Genomic DNA, 16,012 nt, shown 5'->3' with positions numbered 1-16,012 from the left:
GGTTTTGTGTCCCCAAGTCACGTGACAGGTTTTCAATGTATGGTTATTAAACCAATTAGTTAGATATGCTTTGCTTAATTTTCAGATCTTATAAGTGGTTTGCTTTTTCCTTTTGACCTAATTTTCAGTTTGCGGAGGTGAAACGTGTCCGTGGTCGGGAAGTCATGGTGCACTGTGCGCTGTCTTCGGGGGGGCCTTGCCTCCATCTCCGTCCCCTCTCCTCACCTCGTGTCCACTTCACATCTGCAGGTCACTCCACACCAGCCCTGGGGCGCTTCCACTTTCCTCTGTGTGAGCGACTGTGCGATTACTCCCTGTGCGGGGGCGTCACCGTGGTGCAGCAGCCCCGGGCAATGGGCTCGGCTCCAGGACCCACTGCTCAGAGTAACGGCGGAGCGAGTAGCCCTGTGTGTCACGTGCCCTCTACCCACGAGTAAATTCCTTAGGAGCGGGTTCTTAGTGTACGTGGAAGGGTCGATGCATTGGCTCCTGTGTGGAGCCCCCCGGCCCGTGCGGGGGCCGCAGTGTCTGCCCTCCCTCCAGCAGTGTCTTCACGGCCTCGCCGCAGGCTGTGTTGTCAGGTGTCAGATTCTCTCCAGTGCTATGGGTGAGAAGGGGTCTCTCAGCGTTGCATTAATTTGTGCTTCCTTTACCACGAGTGAAGTGGAGCATGTCCTCATACGTTTATTGCTCGTTTGCATTGTTTTCCAGCAAACCATCTGCCGACCCACGTTTGCTCTTCCCTGCCTCTCCTTGAGCTGTCTGTGTAGGGTGTGCGTCCCTGCCGTGCTCGGGGCAGACAGCTCCCCGGGAAGGTGTGTGAGGACAGCGTCCAGGGCCCTGCAGAGCCCTGGAGTTCCATCCAGCGCGCCCTGCAGCTTTGATTTGTATGACAGGATCGCCTTCAAATCTGGTATTTTTGCCCTGGGTCATAGCTAGCTTCTGAGCACTGAGATTTTAGAACTGGAAAGGATTTTAATGATCACTTAGTCCTAACCTCTTATTTTTATAGCTGAGGAAACGAACTCTGTGTTCTTAATCTATAGATTTATAGATTAAGAATTATGTAGGTGAGCGTTCATATGCCGTATTTCCCAGGTGAGTCAGTTTAGGGCCAGATGTGCGTATCTCTGTGTAGGAAGCAGGGATGGGGGCTCGTTGCTCAGGAGGAGACCGGAGGTTTTTATTTGGATTCTCGAGTTCATGTTCTGGGGATTGTGATGGTCTTCAGACCGAGACTCTTTGAAAGAAAAAAGTCTTCTTCCTGGTGCCTAACCTGGCATGAAGATTCCTGGGGATGAGTGAAATGATGTGGTTTGTGTACAGATGGTTCTTGCACTTCGTGGTTTTCATACACGTGACCTTTAAAGTTGTTTTTCTGACTCATGATCATTGGCATTTACTTTGTAACATAGAAGGTGCTCAGGATATTTGTTTAAAGCGTGAACATCTGCATGATTTTCTTTTCCCCAGGAGTTCACATGACACACAGTTAGACCTTCTGGAAAGTGTGTACGCAATGTTCCGGAAGGACAGCCTGCTTTCAGGCACCACTCGCCAGGCGTTTGTGGACCGAGCTCTCCTCACCCTGTTGTGGAGCTGTGGGCTGGGTGCTCTGAGCGAGTTCTTCAGCAGAATTGTGGTGGATGCCGTTGACATGCTGAGGTCCAGATTTACAAAGGTGCGGTGCCCCTGCTGTTAAATTAACCGTTGGTGAGGGTCCACGCATCCCTTGCTCAGTGACGTCAGAAAGTGCCCCATACCCAGCTGGGGTGTTGCAGCTCAGGGAGTACTGCCTCTCCACAGTGGTCACAGCTTGCGGCGCTGCCCGGGGCTGCTGTGACACCACCGCACGTGTGGCTTAGAACCGAGAGACCAGGGCCAGGAGGCAGGAGTCAGCTCCTCCGCTGTCCTTGCTCTGGGGAAGTGCATTCCTCACTCTGCCGGCTCCTGGAGGCCCCAGCGCCCTCCTCCCTCTGCCTCTCTCCTCCCTTGGCCTCCTGCTCCTCTGTCTGACCTCGCTGCCCTCTCCTGGAGACACATGACTGTGTGCAGGGCCCCTTGGGTGATACCATCTTGGATCCTTTGCTTCATTTCGTCTGCGTCATTCTTTTTTGTCACATAAGGTGTCAGCCACAGGTTCCAGCCATTGGAGTGTGGGTTATTCAGCCTAACAGTCCATCTGCCCCAAGGGTTTCCCACTTGCAAAATATACATTTACCCCATTGCAATGTCCCCCAAAGTCTAGACTCATTACAGCATCAACTTTTAAGTCCAAAAGCTCATAAATATTATTAGCACAAAGTCCTACCTCATCATCTGGACCACAGACGTCAGATGTGTGGTTAGTATTCTGGGTGTGAGCCATGCTGGGGCAAAACCCTCTCTGTTTGTAGACCTGAAACACGAGAAAGAAATGACAGACTTCCAAAATACAGAGACAGGACGGGCGCAGGCTGACGATCGTACATGTCCTTACTCCAGGTAGGAGAACGTGGAAGGAAGGAGCTGTTCTTCCAAAGCAATTTTAAAATCAGCCGGCAGATTGCATTAGGTTTCAGCACTGGGAACAGTGCTCTGTGGCCTGACGCCCCTCTCTGGGCCGGAGCCTCGTCCTCAGAGTGTCTTGAAGGTCAGCATTTGTTCGCCGCTGAGTAGCTGCAGAAATCTGGAAACACAGCACCCTTTTTCTCACTTCATTGTGTCTCTGTCCCTCCCACTCCAGTGGGCACAGCGCTCTCAACAGCTTCCTGTGCTCGTGTGCACGTCCTGGAGAGTCACTCCCTCAGACAGCAGAGTCCTCCGCAGATGCGGCTGGGTGGTCCCCTCTGCTCCTGGCTTCTGAGAGAGGAGCATCCCTGAGTCACAGGCTGATTTCTTCAGCCACACCCTCCATCTTCTTGCCAAAGCACACTTTCCTAACAGTGAATCTGCTAATGGCGGCATCTTTACCATCTGGATAGGCTAAGAATGTCCCAAGGCATCAAACTCTGGTTCTTTTCGCCTGACAGTCCTTGTTGTAATTCGTTTGCTGCGCCTCACGTTTTATTAGCAGCAGCAAAGCAGCAGCCATGTACAACCTCCAGCAAATTTGCTTGGAAGTCTTCTCAGCTAAATATTCAAGTGCACAGCCTTCAAGTTCTGCTTTAGCGTGGCTTTGGGACACCATTCAGCTAAATTCTCTGCCGCCATGTAACAGCACCCTCTGAGACTTCGCCAGCAACGGCTTTCATGTCCATATTTCTACACGAAGTATGTTTATGATGGTGGGTGTTCTCTAAGGCATTACTGCTTTCTCTCCCACTGGCTTTCTCTTCCCTTCCTCCGGGGCCTCCGCAGCAACACCTATAGTATCGGGATTTGTAGCAGGAGTCTCTGCAAGGCTGTCTGGGCTTTTTCTGTCAGGGTGGCAACGTGTTTTCTGCCTCCATCCCTCATCCAGTTATAAAGCCACTTACGTACTTTTGTCATTTGCTGCAGTAGCCCCCAACCCTTGGTACCAAAAGGTTTCCTTAACCTGCCGTAACAAATGACCCTAAGCTCTGGGCACGGAGCAGCAGAAATTCATGGTCTCACAGCTTTGGGGGCCGGAGGTCCAAAATGAGTTCCACTTACCTGAAGTCAGTGTTTGCTGCTAGCTGAATAGAGCACATCGATACTGAGACCCATGTTTTGAACCCTGGGCTGTTGCTTATTGAAGTGCGTTAGCATCGTTGTTAAAGTTCTTTTCGATGTAAAGGACGCTGAGTATTAAATTTGACATTCAATAAAATATTTTTCATGTTTGATAGGACCAGAGATGATCATTTGTTGTCTTTTTTTTTTAGCTAAACGAATCCATCTTTGGCACTCAGATCGCCAGGAAGATGGGCTACTATAAGGTGCTTGAGGTGATGTATTCCCGGCTTCCGAAGGACGCTGTTCACTCGCAGGAGTCTAAAGTTAATCAGGCTTTCCACGGCTCGTGTGCTGCAGAAGGAAACGAGCTCACGAAGACGCTCATCAAGTAAGGCTGTAGCTAACTGTGGGTCGTGCTTAGTCTGTCAGCGCGTCTTCTCTCAGTCAGGCCTTTCCTGGACCCCTTGTGCTTGCTTTGCAAGCTAGTGTTGGTTTTGTTTCACATTCCCTAGGGAAGCAGTCTCTTTTTTGGTGCGAGGTAATTAGGTTTATTGGTTTATTTTTAGAGCAGGTGCTGGGGATCAGACCCAGGACCTTGTGCCTGCTAAGCACGCGCTCTACCACTGAGCCACAGCCTCCCTCCAATTTGTTAGTATTTTTCATGCATACGTTTTTATGCAGGTATATAATGTGAGTAACTGTTTAAACACTGAATTTTTATGGTTTTCCTGTGTACAAGCTACTTAGATGGATTTTGATTCACCATGTTACTAGGTAACGTGTTTTATCCTATACACCTATTTTTTAAAAAATAAAGCTTTTTTTGTATATTTTTTTTTATTGAAGTATGGTCAGTTTACAGTGTGTCAGTTTCTGGTGTCCAGCATAATGCTTCAGTCATACGTGAACACACATGTATTCGTTTTCGTAATTTTCACCGTAAGTTACTCTAAGATACCGAACACAGTTCCCTGTGTTACACAGCATGGACTTGTGTATCAAATCTCTAACTCCCAGTTTATCGCCTCCCCCCGAAGCTCTTTTTCCTTCATTGTCTTTTTCCTGCTGTTTCCCCTCAGTTGCCTGGTGTGTGGTTAGCGGCAGGGTTTACAGCACAGAGGGGTTTAGTGTGTCTTTCTTTTCCAGTTGTTTGATGTGAAGGGAGTGCTGCCTGCTTCAAGCAGGTGCTGCATGAAGCGACTTCTGACGGGCCCCCGTCACTGTGGCCCCAGGCCCCCGACCCCCCACGGCGCCCCTCGGTGACCGTCACGTCCCCATGTTTGCACAGACAGGGGCCTTGGGGGCTGCGCTGTTTCTTCTTCCTCGGGGTCTCTGCACCCTCGCGCCGGCCAGGCCCGCAGCCGATGGCTTCTGTCTCCGCGGCACCCTGGGACCCGTGCCCTTGGTTCACTGCCTCAGTCCACCATCGGTCGCAGCTCTGGTGCCCCTTGGAGAGCCCCTGTGGTGGCTCCTGCCCGATCGTCCTCACTGCACTGAGGCTCGTCCTTCTCGGCTCTGCCTGCCCTGCCGCCAGAGCCAGGACTCCCCTGCTGTGCGAACCGACCGTTCCCTTTCCCTGGGCCTTGTCCTTGGTCGCAGAGGTTGGCAAGCTGCTCTGTGAAGGGCTGGACAGTAACCACTTCCAGCTCTGTGGGCATGTGGAGCGGCCGAGCAGTGTGGACGGGGAGGCGTGGTGGTGTCCATCTACACTGTGCTCGCATGTAATCAGCCCCGAGCATTGTGGACAGGGGCATGGTGGTGTCTGTCTACACTGTGCCCACACGCAGTCGGCCCCGAGCAGTGTGGACGGGGGCGTGGTGGTGTCTGTCTACACCGTGCTCATGCAGTTGACCCTAGCGGGCAGGACGGAGGCCGGGCCACTCGGTGAGGCTGTCACCATGGTCACTGCTGCCGCGCCCTCCACCCCGCATGCGGGGTGGCGCTGACCCCTGGAGCCTGTGGCCTTTCCTCTGCTGACTTCCAACTCAGAGTTCAGTTCAGATGCGTGATCGTCAGGCTGGGCTGCTGTCCGGCCCCTGGCCTGGTCTCGGCCTACTTGTGGCCCTCTACGGGTGGCCGTGGTGGGGGCACCCGGTATCCTGGGTGAGTGACGCCCCGCGCGGGGACCTGACTGCACCTGGGCCCACCCTGCAGGCTGTGCTACGACACATTCACCGAGAACATGGCTGGGGAGGAGCGGCTGCTGGAGAGGCGGAGGCTGCTGCACTGCGCCGCCTACAACTGCGCCATCGCCGTCTCCTGCTGCGTCTTCACGGAGCTCAAGTTCTTCCAGGGCTTCCTGTTCAGTGAGAAGCCGGAGAAGGTAGGCGCCTGGCTGCGGGTCCCCGTGAGCTGAGATGTCATCCCCCGCCCCCGCGTGCGCGTCCCGTCCCCTACCCGGTCCCGCCCGCGCACGTTGTCAGCTCGGTGCTTGTCCGACTCTCCTGGGGCAGCGTCATGTAGCACTCAGTGTCTCCACCGCTCACAGTACGGTTTTTGCATCTGCAGAATGTGCTCATTTTTGAAAATCTAATAGACCTGAGGCGCTGCTATACGTTTCCCATAGAAGTGGAGGTGAGTGAGATTTTTCTAAGTTAAAAACTTACCGAATGCTTGCAGAGAAAAGCATGTGTTACGCTGATATGTACATACTACGTTCTCCACACTCAAGTCTGCCTTGAGCTGTAAAAACTGGCGGTCCCTTACAGTTCCATCTGAGATTCAATCCCAGGCACCTACGAGAAGTTCATTGTAACCCAGGTCTCCTTCAGCCTGTGAAGGAGAGAAAATGCCAGTAGAAGAGCTGTCAGGGCACATCCCCAAAGCTGTTGTCTGAGCAAGCTCCTCTGGTCAGAGGGGTTGAGACCCCCATCTCAGGATTAGGGCCCTGGGGCCCTGCTGGGGGTCCCGGCAGACCTGGGGAGGGGGCGCCCTGGCAAAGGGGCGACCGGATCTTAGGCACCCCCGGGTGGGGGGGGGGCGGTAGCCGCGGCCTGGCACAGCCTGGGGAGAGGGCACTCCGATCCCACACAGCTGCTAACCTTGACCCTGCCTTAGTGGCTCCACTTCAGGTAAGTGGTTACTTCCTGCCTTTTGGAACCAGATTGGGAAGGTTTTTCTAGGCCTGTGTTCAGAGAACTAACAACAGATTATAAGAATAGCCTGGTTATTAAGCATTCAAACACTTGCCGTGTGTTACTTCTAAGCTCTCCAGCAGCTCTAAGATGTGCTGACCTGTTACAACCGTGCAAGTAGGACGTGGCCTGAGGGGCTCGGCCCACACGGGTCCCAGGCCCCGGGGAGCACCAGCCTCGTGGGCGTCTGTGGGAACCCTTTGTGGGTGTTTTTCAGGGCTTTTCCATTTGATAGAAGTTTTGATTAAAAATTAATAACTGTGGGGTTTTGCCAGACTGCTACAAAAATAGAAAATGTGTGACTATGATTCAAAAGAATTTTGAATCGTCTGTTTGTTTTTGCCTGATAGGTCCCTCTGGAAAGAAAGAAGAGGTACACTGAAATCAGGAGAGAAGCCAGGGAGGCCGCGAGTGGGGGTTCAGGTAGCACGCGCCCAGAGTGATGGGGAAGAGTCCAGTGGTTGGTGTTTGTTGTATGCATATTTTAGCAATATTTTAAACACCTCAAAACATTGCAGTTTGAACATTTTATCTTCAAGTGGCAAGTAGAATTGCACTTTGCAAGAAACCCAGTTGGTTGGACTCTGACGGTGTAGACGCATCTCAGAGTCCAGGGGGGGCTCAGGCCTGGGACGCCTTCCACAGGTGCAGGATGGGCTTGCTGTCTGTTTACTTGCTTTTGGATCATGTTTGCCTGTGATTTCGGCTTGGCCAGAAGTCTGTGGAAACACAAGCCCCATCCTGCCCTCCTGCTCCAAAACTCCCCTCAGCCACAGCTCCCTTGGGACAGCTGCCCCCCCCTCCCCGCCATCCGCTCGCTGCGCCCTGTGCCCCAGGGCCTTGGCTGTGGCATCCCCTCAGCCCAGAGGTCAGCGTGGCCCGTGACCCTTAGTCTAATGCAGCCTCAGTAGGAGGTTCTCTGCCCTCCCTGCTTAGAATCAGCCCTCTGTCCCTCCACATGCTCCTTGTTTCAATTTTTGCTTAATTTTTCTTCATAGTTATTTTTTCTTGATTTGAGAATAAAACTTGGGTAAGTGTTCTAAATTCCTTATGTATTTTGGATTAGTTGTTTTTCACTGGCTTTTTTGCCACATTTATGTTATTTCTGGGCAAAAACGTGTGACATCAAAATTCTTAGTGTAAAAGGGGGTTCTGTTAGTGTCACATCCAGAAACTGGGTCCGGTTCAAGTTAATCTCTCTGTCCTCACCGGAGAGTGACAGCTCAGGGGGCTGGAGCAGAGGAGGTCCCCCAGGCCCTTTGGCTCTGTTAGCCCGGGAGGCGGGCGAGGACCGCAGGCTGGTGGCGCCCCGGCTGAGTACCCTCGGTGCGCGCACCACCTGGGCTTCCCCCGACTCGAGTGTTTCCTTCTCCCCCGGCAGGTGGCCCCCATTACATGTCCTCCCTGTCTTACCTGGAGGACAGCAGCCTGACTGAGGAAATGAGTCAGTTCGATTTCTCAACTGGAGTTCAGAGCTACTCCTGCGGTTCCCAAGACCCTAAATCTGCAGCTGGTCGTTCCCGGGGACGGGTGATTAAAGAATGTTGTTGGTGTTTGGAAGGGAAGGGGGGCCCAGAGGACCACGGGGCTCCAGCCTCCCCTCTTGGGGGGCTCAGGGAGGGAGGGAGGGCTTGGTAAAGTCTGGAGTCAAATTAGGGAGTTTGCAAAGGTTTTCAGACTCCTGAGGAGAAAAAGGGTAAACTCTTACCTGTAATCACAGCTCAGTAGCTGCACTTCCTACAGGAGGTGGTGACTGAGGCTCTCGGAGACCGTTGCTCTCAATGTGCTGAGGGTTCTGGGGCCTCCGGGATGCACACATCTGGAAGGATCTTTGTGTCTGCGCGGATGCTGTGACTGGAGTGTGGCGGGTGGGGAAGAGCCTTCCTGGGCCGTGGGGGGACGTGAGCTGGTGTGTGGCTGGGTAGTGAGGGGACCGCTGTGTGTCCTCGGTGAGGTTGCTGTCGTGGACGCCAGATCCTGGCATGTACCCACCTCACGGGCTTCTCCCTCCCAGGAGCACAGGGATGCGGTGACCCAAGGCGACATGCTGGAGCTGGAGCTGGATGAGCTGAACCGGCACGAGTGCATGGCCCCGCTGGCCGCCCTGGTCAGGCACCTGCAGAGGGTTCCGGCTGTGCCCACGGGAGGAGAGGTCTGTTCTGCCCCTGCCCCCACCTCGCTCTCCACCATCCTCTGTCGCGTCAGGACGGACGCTTAGCATCAAAGACCACTCCAGATTCTGCTCAGGCCTGATGTCTCATTGCTCACATCTTGCTCTGTCTTTGTCTCACGATGTCATGATGTGAAGCTGTTTTATTCCACTTTCTGAAGTAATTCTGAGTGTGTCATTTCAGGGTTCGGTGCCAAGAAATCTTCCTCCTTGGATGAAGTTCCTTCACGACAAACTAGGGAATCTGTCAGTGTCATTAAACGTCCGTCTCTTCTTGGCCAAGCTTGTTGTTAACACAGAAGAGGTAAGTACTTCCTTCTGTCTCTAAAAACCCTTTGCAGTCACGTGCATCTGCTTCAAGGAGCCCACAGTGAAGAGCAGTAAAGGGACAGAGGGCGGCACTGCTCTGAACAGAGCAGCCGGTCTGCGTTACTTGCTCAGTGTCACTCTTCCCTCATTTTCTTGTGAGAAGTCACCCTTTTATAAAGTACGTTGGCAGGTCTCCTGTACCCGCCAGCTTCTTGGTTTACTGTGGCAGAGAAGGGGTGACATCACCCCTGTTAACTCCTCCTGAACAGCAGCCAGCTCCCACGTCGCTGCTCAGCGTGTCCGGTGGCCACACGTGGCTCTGTCACACGTAGCACTTGGGCAGTGGGTGGACAGTGCTGGGGTCCACACCGCACACGGACGAGCGGTGTGAGCAGAGCCGGCCGAGGGAGGTGGGTGGCCCGGCCCCGTCGCCAGCGAAGGGGGCTCCTGAGGGTGCTGGGGCAGGCCCGCCGGCAGCGGCGCTGAGGCCTGGCCTGGGGCTGCAGCCGCCCTCCTCAGGGCCACGCCTGATTCCAGCTCCGGGGCTCAGGCGACAGGAACTCTGGATTCCACAGCGTCGGCTGGTCGGTTCCTTCTGGGAACTGCCTGTGGACAGTCTCCTGTGCACGGCCCAGTTGTCTCTCTGTGCCTGTTTCAGTGTGTAACAGTTTCCCTTTATGGACACAGTCATTGGATTAAGGCCCATCTCAGTGACGCAGTGATCGTCAGAGACCCCGTTTCTGAAGACGGGCAGTCACAGGTACTGAGAGGCAGGACTTGAGCAGCCTTCGGGGTCCACGGCTCGGCCCACATGGGGTTTCGAGCTCACGTTCCTGCCATGAGGACTTGATGGCAGACAGAAAGGAGCTGGTGTCTGTTTTCTGGTTCAACACGAGGCTGCTGGCCCACCTGTGATGTGGAGCCTTGGGGCACCCCGAAGGGGGCCCTGCGGCGTCATGCACGCCTGGGGCTCGGGGGCAGTTAGGGCAGCGGTTTCGCAACAGGTGGCCATTGTCTTACGGGAGTGAGGGTTAGAGCTTGTATTCACATACGTTTTTAAAATTTGAACCTTTAATTTATCCTTTTTTTTTTACAGTTCAATACCATAGTAATGAAGTTTGTATTTACAATTTATGGATGAACCAACAGACTGACATCAGGAGCGTTCATAGTTTTTTTTTTGACTTAGGAGCACATGATGAGAAAGGATCTGCGACCAGACAGAATTAACTGTGAGAGCAGATGAGAAATCCCCGAGGAAGCATTTGGGAGAAAAAGCAGGTGGCAGAGGTCACAGCAGACAGCCTCAGTTACTGCAGCTTCTGAACTAAAATCAAAGGAGTTTAGGTCTCAGGGATCCTGGGCGTGTGACGTGTGTAACGGGAAGATTCCTGCAACGTAGGAAGGAGTGGAGTGAGAAAAGTCATGTGCACCTGATTTTTATATTCCTGTTTTTCATACACCCTGTGCGTTTGCTCGAGCTTGTGCTGTCCACATGGGACGCGGTTGGTACAGAACACTTTCATTTTTATTTCTACAGGCACAGTCATATCAGAAAGGCTTAAGGGAATGATCAGTGAGAAATACATTTCTCCTGAACCACCAGCAGAGCGTTCAGCTGACGGCCTCCTCTGATGAGCAGCATAGCTGTTGGGGTTTACCTGTTTTGAATTTGGATCAAGTCATAATATTACAGCTGTGCTCAGGGAATCGTATCTTGGTCACGAGAGCCGCCCTCTGACCTTGGGCTCTCGCACTCTCTCCCAGGTCTTCCGCCCTCACGCGAGGCACTGGCTGGGCCCCCTGCTGCAGTTGGCGGCTTCTGAGAGCAGCGGGGAGGGGATTCACTACATGGTGGTCGAGATAGTGGCAACAGTGCTCTCGTGGACGGGGTCGGCCACTCCTGTGGTGAGAATGGGCATCCTCCCTGGAGTGAAGTGGGTCCTGCAGAGCCCTCTGCAGGGGCTCCTGAGATCCGGCAGCCCCCGGGTACAGCCTGGCTGCCTCCAGCGGGTGGGGGAGGGCGGCTTCCCTGGGCCCTGCCAGGTAAAGCCTTTGTAGTCACCTGTGGTCGGATCGGAACAAGCTCGTGTGGGTTTTAACCAGGGCCCAGACTCCTCAGTACAGTACCCGCTCTCTTTCATAAACAGGCTTTTGGATTAAAAAGTGCTTTCCCAGAATGGAATGCGATAAAGGTTAATGTGGAATTTCTGTGCCTTTTTTAGGGGGTCCCTAAAGACGAAGTGTTAGCGAATCGACTGCTTCATTTCCTAATGAAACGCGTTTTTCATCAGAAAAGAGCTGTGTTTAGACATAATCTTGAAATTATAAAAACCCTTGCCGAGTGCTGGAAGGAGTGCTTGTCTGTGCCTTACAGGTACACGTTTACTGGATGTTGCCGTAGGTTTAAAGTTCTTGTACGTGTGGCGTGCTGCACATGATGGTCACGGTGAACCTCTGTCATCTGGAATGAGGGAAGCAAGGACGTAACCTGAAATGGAGTCTCTTTACAAGGTGTAATGTTGCCACTCACAGGCCACAGCCTCCGTTTGGTACTGGAAACACCTCTGGGGCCATCGCCTCCAGGCAGCCCTCTGTGCCTCTGGGTGTGCGGGGTGCACCCTCCCTTCCCGCCTCCTGCCCGCGGTTACCCCTTTTAGCACAGCCTGGGCAGGCCCAGACTTGCTGCAGATTTTACTGTCCACCAAGGGAGAACGGGGGCAAGTAGTTAGAGTGTAAGAAATACCCACCTGCCCGTGTTCTGGAGCTGGAGGAACCTGGATGTGAGCAGAGGGGCTTGGAAAAGAGAAAGGGTTTCTTACCCTGAAAAGTAGCCACAGAAGGTTTGTGTTTTTCTTCCTGCCTCGTGTACCTGACAGTCTCTACTTTTCCTTTCTGCTCATGTTTCAGGTTAATATTTGAAAAGTTTTCCAGTAAAGATCGTAATTCTAAAGACAATTCAGTGGGAATTCAGTTACTCGGCATCGTGATGGCTAATGACTTGCCTCCCTACGACTCAAGGTGTGGTGTCGAAAGTACGAAGTAAGTATTGCACTGTCCTGATCTGCTTCTTTTTTAGGGTAAAGTGTCCCTGAATCAGCTTGGAGGCTGGGAGTGTGGTTTAATTCTGATAAATGTAAGGACCAGAACCCATGTTAAAAATATTTCTACCTGAATTTAGATAGTTGGGTTTAGAGGTCATTTCGGAGAAGAAATGTGTGAGTGAATTGAATGAAGAAAGTGTATTTTTAAAGATTAAAAATTAGAAAAAATTAGAGTTTGTGTAGTTTTGTCAGACTAGACGTTAGCTGTTTCCGTTCTTGTTTTCTAAGCTGACGCTTTCTTCGTTTACTCCCAAAGGCAGCGTGAGCCCTGGGGAGCCTCATCCCAGGGCCAGGAGCACAAGGGGTGGCCACACGCTGCTGCCCTTCCCTGAGCTCTGCCGCAGCCGCAGCCGCAGCCACGCGGCTCCCACCCCCGGGGTCTCGCACCTGAGAGTTCAGTTACTTGGTAGATTTCAGCACGTGCCCCGAGCTCTCCACTTCTCTGGAAGGTCTCATGGTCTGGCTGCCCCAGGTGCCCCAGTGGCCAGGCAGACAGGCCGGCGAGCAGCGTAGCACAGATTCACGGGAAGCGTGGCCTTACCTGCGCTCAACGTCCTGCTGTCTGAGGCTGGGGAGCCTCCGCCCAGCATTTCCTTCTCCTTTCGCGTGGACGGCTCTACATGGGCTGGCATGTCTGATCTCAGGTCGAGGCTGATGTCCCGCAGGCCCGGGGTGGCTCTGTTCCCTGCAGCAGGTCCTGCGGCCGAGTCGCAGGCTGCGTGTCGGAGCCGCACAGGTGCCTTGGGGCCGTTTAGGCTCCTGCGTCCCGTGTGCGCCAGGAGTGAGGCTGTGATGCCCTTGTGACGGCGGGTGGAGGGCTTTATGCGTGTTTTCTTCCCCGTTTGTTGCAGGTACTTTGAGGCTTTGGTCAGTAACATGTCCTTTGTGAAATACAAAGAGGTGTACGCGGCGGCTGCAGAGGTCCTCGGGCTTGTTCTTCGGTACGTTTCTGAGAGGGACAAGGTGAGTGTGCTCTGGTTGTGACTTGACGTGCCTTGATCCCCGTGCCTTCTGTAGGAAACCAAGTGGGCCTTCTGTGTTTATTAATATTTTGCTCTTTCCTACTGAGCTTTTTTGAAGGAAGACATGATTTTTTTTTAAGCTCTTGGAAACTTGGCAGATATTTAAAGACTGGTAACTCGCTTTCATTGTAAAAGTCAGGACATGAGTGTCTGACCAGCTTTCATTCCTCTGCGTTTGGCCTCAGGGCCCCCTTGGAGGAGAGCAAGCTCTGAGCTCCGGGCAGGCTGAAGGGGACCCACCCAGGCCCCTGCCTGTGTTCTGCCGTGACACAGCTGCCAGACTGAGAGGGCTTCTCAGGGAGGGCTGCTGGCCGCCCGGCCCACACCGCGTCACCTTCAGGCCCCGCGCGCCCAGCACGGTGTGTCCTCGGTGACCGAGGTCACTGAGGGTGCGTCCAGCCACGTGGGCTGTGTGTAAATTGCAGGTTAACTCAAAGCTCCCAGGCCAACCCCCGGGGTTAACTGAGTGGGGGTCCATGCTGGGGCCTGGGGGCTGTCACCCATCGTGACAAGGCACCCGGTGTCAGACTGTCCTGGGTGACACGCTGGGCCCTCGTCTCCCTCCCCGGCTCTGGGTCTGGCCCTCTTCCCTTCAGTGCTCCCCTGCCAGTACCCCGGCCACATGGCTTTAAGAACGGCAGTGCTGGTCTCCAGGTTGGTGTCTCCGGCCACCCCTCCGCCTCCCCCAGAAGGAAACAGTGGAGTCTGGGCTCTGTACTGGTCAGAGGGGCAGGGAGAGACTTGGGCGGTCAGGGGTCCCGAGGGCACCAACCCCGTGGCATACTGCACCCCTGCCCATTTCATCAATTAGGCATTTGTTGGGATTTAGAAGGAAATTAAATTAAGCTGAAAGGAAATAGACCCACTTGGGAGGGTCAGGCTTCACTTATAATTTACTTAGGGATTACCAGCTATTTTTGTAAAATAAAAAAAATTTTTTAACTTCAGAATATTACGACATGGTTCTCATGTCCCTAAATAGTGCTTTGTTTCCACCACAGATGGGGCACATTACAGCAGATCCCAGGTTTAAGCTCTCTTGACTTAAACTTGAACTTAATGGGAATAATAAACCCTTTTGTTTTACATAGTTCTTATCAATACCATAAAATGGCATTGGTTTAGCTCAGAAATTTGGCAGCAGAGTCAGGCCGAGAAGCAAGGGTCCCTCTGGTTCTGGCCACTGACCTGTCTCACCCCCAGGTCGTGGGCTCCGGTCAGGGCTGTTCCTCGTCTCACCCGGCCCCTAGGCTGGCGCTCCTCATTGGCTCAGGCCCCAGTGCAGCCAGCAGAGGCCAGGCCAGCCAGGAAGCCCATGGGGACTGCGCACACGCAGGCACGAGGTGATGGGAGTGGGACCGGGGCAGACAGCGGGGCTCCCTGAAGTCCTGGTGCATGAGTGTCTGACCAGACACGTGGACACCGACGTCATGGAACGTGTCCTGAGCAGCATTTAGTCTCTGGTTTTACTCTCGCTTGTCAAGTGACTTGCTGGCCGTGTTCTGGTGTCAGAAGGAGGTAATCTTGTCCTCTGACTCCTGACCTGGGGCTTCGGCTGAGCCCGGAGCTTCTGGTCCAAGCCCCCTCTGGGGCCTCTGCCTGGGGACGCTCTCCTGGCTGGTCATGTAACTGCTCGTACATCTCTCTTCAGTGCTTAAACTAAGTTTCCACTTAACGTGTATTTGAGAAGAAACTTCATCTTTCAGATGCTGGCGGAGTCTGTGTGTGAGCTGGTGGTGAAACAGTTGAGGCAGCTTCAGAACACCATGGAGGACAAGTTCATCGTGTGTTTGAGCAGAGCTGCGAAGAACTTCCCTCCTCTCGCTGACAGGTGGGGGGGGTCAGCCCCGCCCTCACCTCGCCCACGGGTGGGGGTGGAGGGAGAAGGGGTCGGTGCCTCTGCTCACCGGCCTCCTGCCGCCAGGTTCATGAACACTGTGCTGTTCCTGCTGCCAAGACTGCACGGCGTGATGAAGACGCTGTGTCTGGAGGTGGTGCTGTGTCGCGCGGAGGCGATAGCGGACGTGTACCTGCAGTTAAAGAGCAAGGACTTCACGCAGGTCATGAGACACAGGTGAGGGGCACGGCTGGTGTGAGCTGTGCGCCGCCCCTTCCACTCGGGGCCCTGTGGGCCGTGAGGACGCGAGTGTGTGCGGTGGGATCGGAGGAGAGGTACCCGGGGCCTCGTGCCTCCTCTGACCCCACACCCGGGGGGGGGGGGGGGGGCCCCGCGTCTCAGGTTGACCAGGGCTCCGTTCGGATTCAAAACGCATGGTTTTGAGTTTTGTACCTGTTTTGTCTGGTAAGGGGCTTCCGTTTATTAAATTTGTTTACTTATTTTCAAAACCGCCTAGTGCTGTTAAAGTAAATGTGGAAAGAGGGTGCTGACGGTGACTTGCCACGCTTCCCCTTCTCCATGCCCTGTTCCAGACTCACCCGTGTGCGTTCCCACGTGGTGCCAGGTTCTGTCACTGTGTCCGGACTTGCTCCGTTCCGCACTCCCTGAGCGTCTGCACGTGCAGGGCGCTTGGCTGGAGCTTTAAGCAGGGAGCTGCGGTGAGGAGATGGGTGTGCGCCCCTGGGCACCCAGACTGCACCCCTCCCTGTGTGAAGTGGGGGCCTGACAACACTTGATGTCAGTTTTTAAGGTCATGA

The 16,012-nt window shown here is 53.9% G+C and overlaps 1 protein-coding gene across 4 annotated transcripts in view; it reads left to right on the top strand.

Moving 5' to 3' along the window:
- The window catches only part of PRKDC (protein kinase, DNA-activated, catalytic subunit), a 120,093-nt gene that overhangs the window by 60,455 nt on the left and 43,626 nt on the right, over positions 1-16,012 (top strand). For all 4 annotated transcript variants that reach the window (XR_012503213.1, XM_074355054.1, XM_074355053.1 and 1 more), the window contains 14 exons: positions 1,474-1,681; positions 3,828-4,006; positions 5,773-5,941; positions 6,127-6,192; positions 7,103-7,175; positions 8,134-8,282; positions 8,767-8,904; positions 9,107-9,226; positions 10,999-11,139; positions 11,457-11,608; positions 12,142-12,273; positions 13,187-13,298; positions 15,064-15,188; positions 15,282-15,431. Coding sequence is in view for 3 of the 4 variants with exons in the window: in XM_074355054.1 (XP_074211155.1) it covers positions 1,474-1,681; positions 3,828-4,006; positions 5,773-5,941; positions 6,127-6,192; positions 7,103-7,175; positions 8,134-8,282; positions 8,767-8,904; positions 9,107-9,226; positions 10,999-11,139; positions 11,457-11,608; positions 12,142-12,273; positions 13,187-13,298; positions 15,064-15,188; positions 15,282-15,431 (1,914 nt within the window). In the remaining variant the exon portion in view is untranslated. The remainder of the gene's footprint in view (positions 1-1,473; positions 1,682-3,827; positions 4,007-5,772; positions 5,942-6,126; positions 6,193-7,102; positions 7,176-8,133; positions 8,283-8,766; positions 8,905-9,106; positions 9,227-10,998; positions 11,140-11,456; positions 11,609-12,141; positions 12,274-13,186; positions 13,299-15,063; positions 15,189-15,281; positions 15,432-16,012) is intronic.

The sequence above is a fragment of the Camelus bactrianus genome, chromosome 29 (genome assembly GCF_048773025.1).
Source record: "Camelus bactrianus isolate YW-2024 breed Bactrian camel chromosome 29, ASM4877302v1, whole genome shotgun sequence".
NCBI classification, from domain to species: Eukaryota; Metazoa; Chordata; class Mammalia; order Artiodactyla; family Camelidae; genus Camelus; species Camelus bactrianus.
The sequence above is the reverse complement of the archived record's forward strand: the minus strand, read 5'-3'. Positions and strand labels throughout refer to the sequence as shown.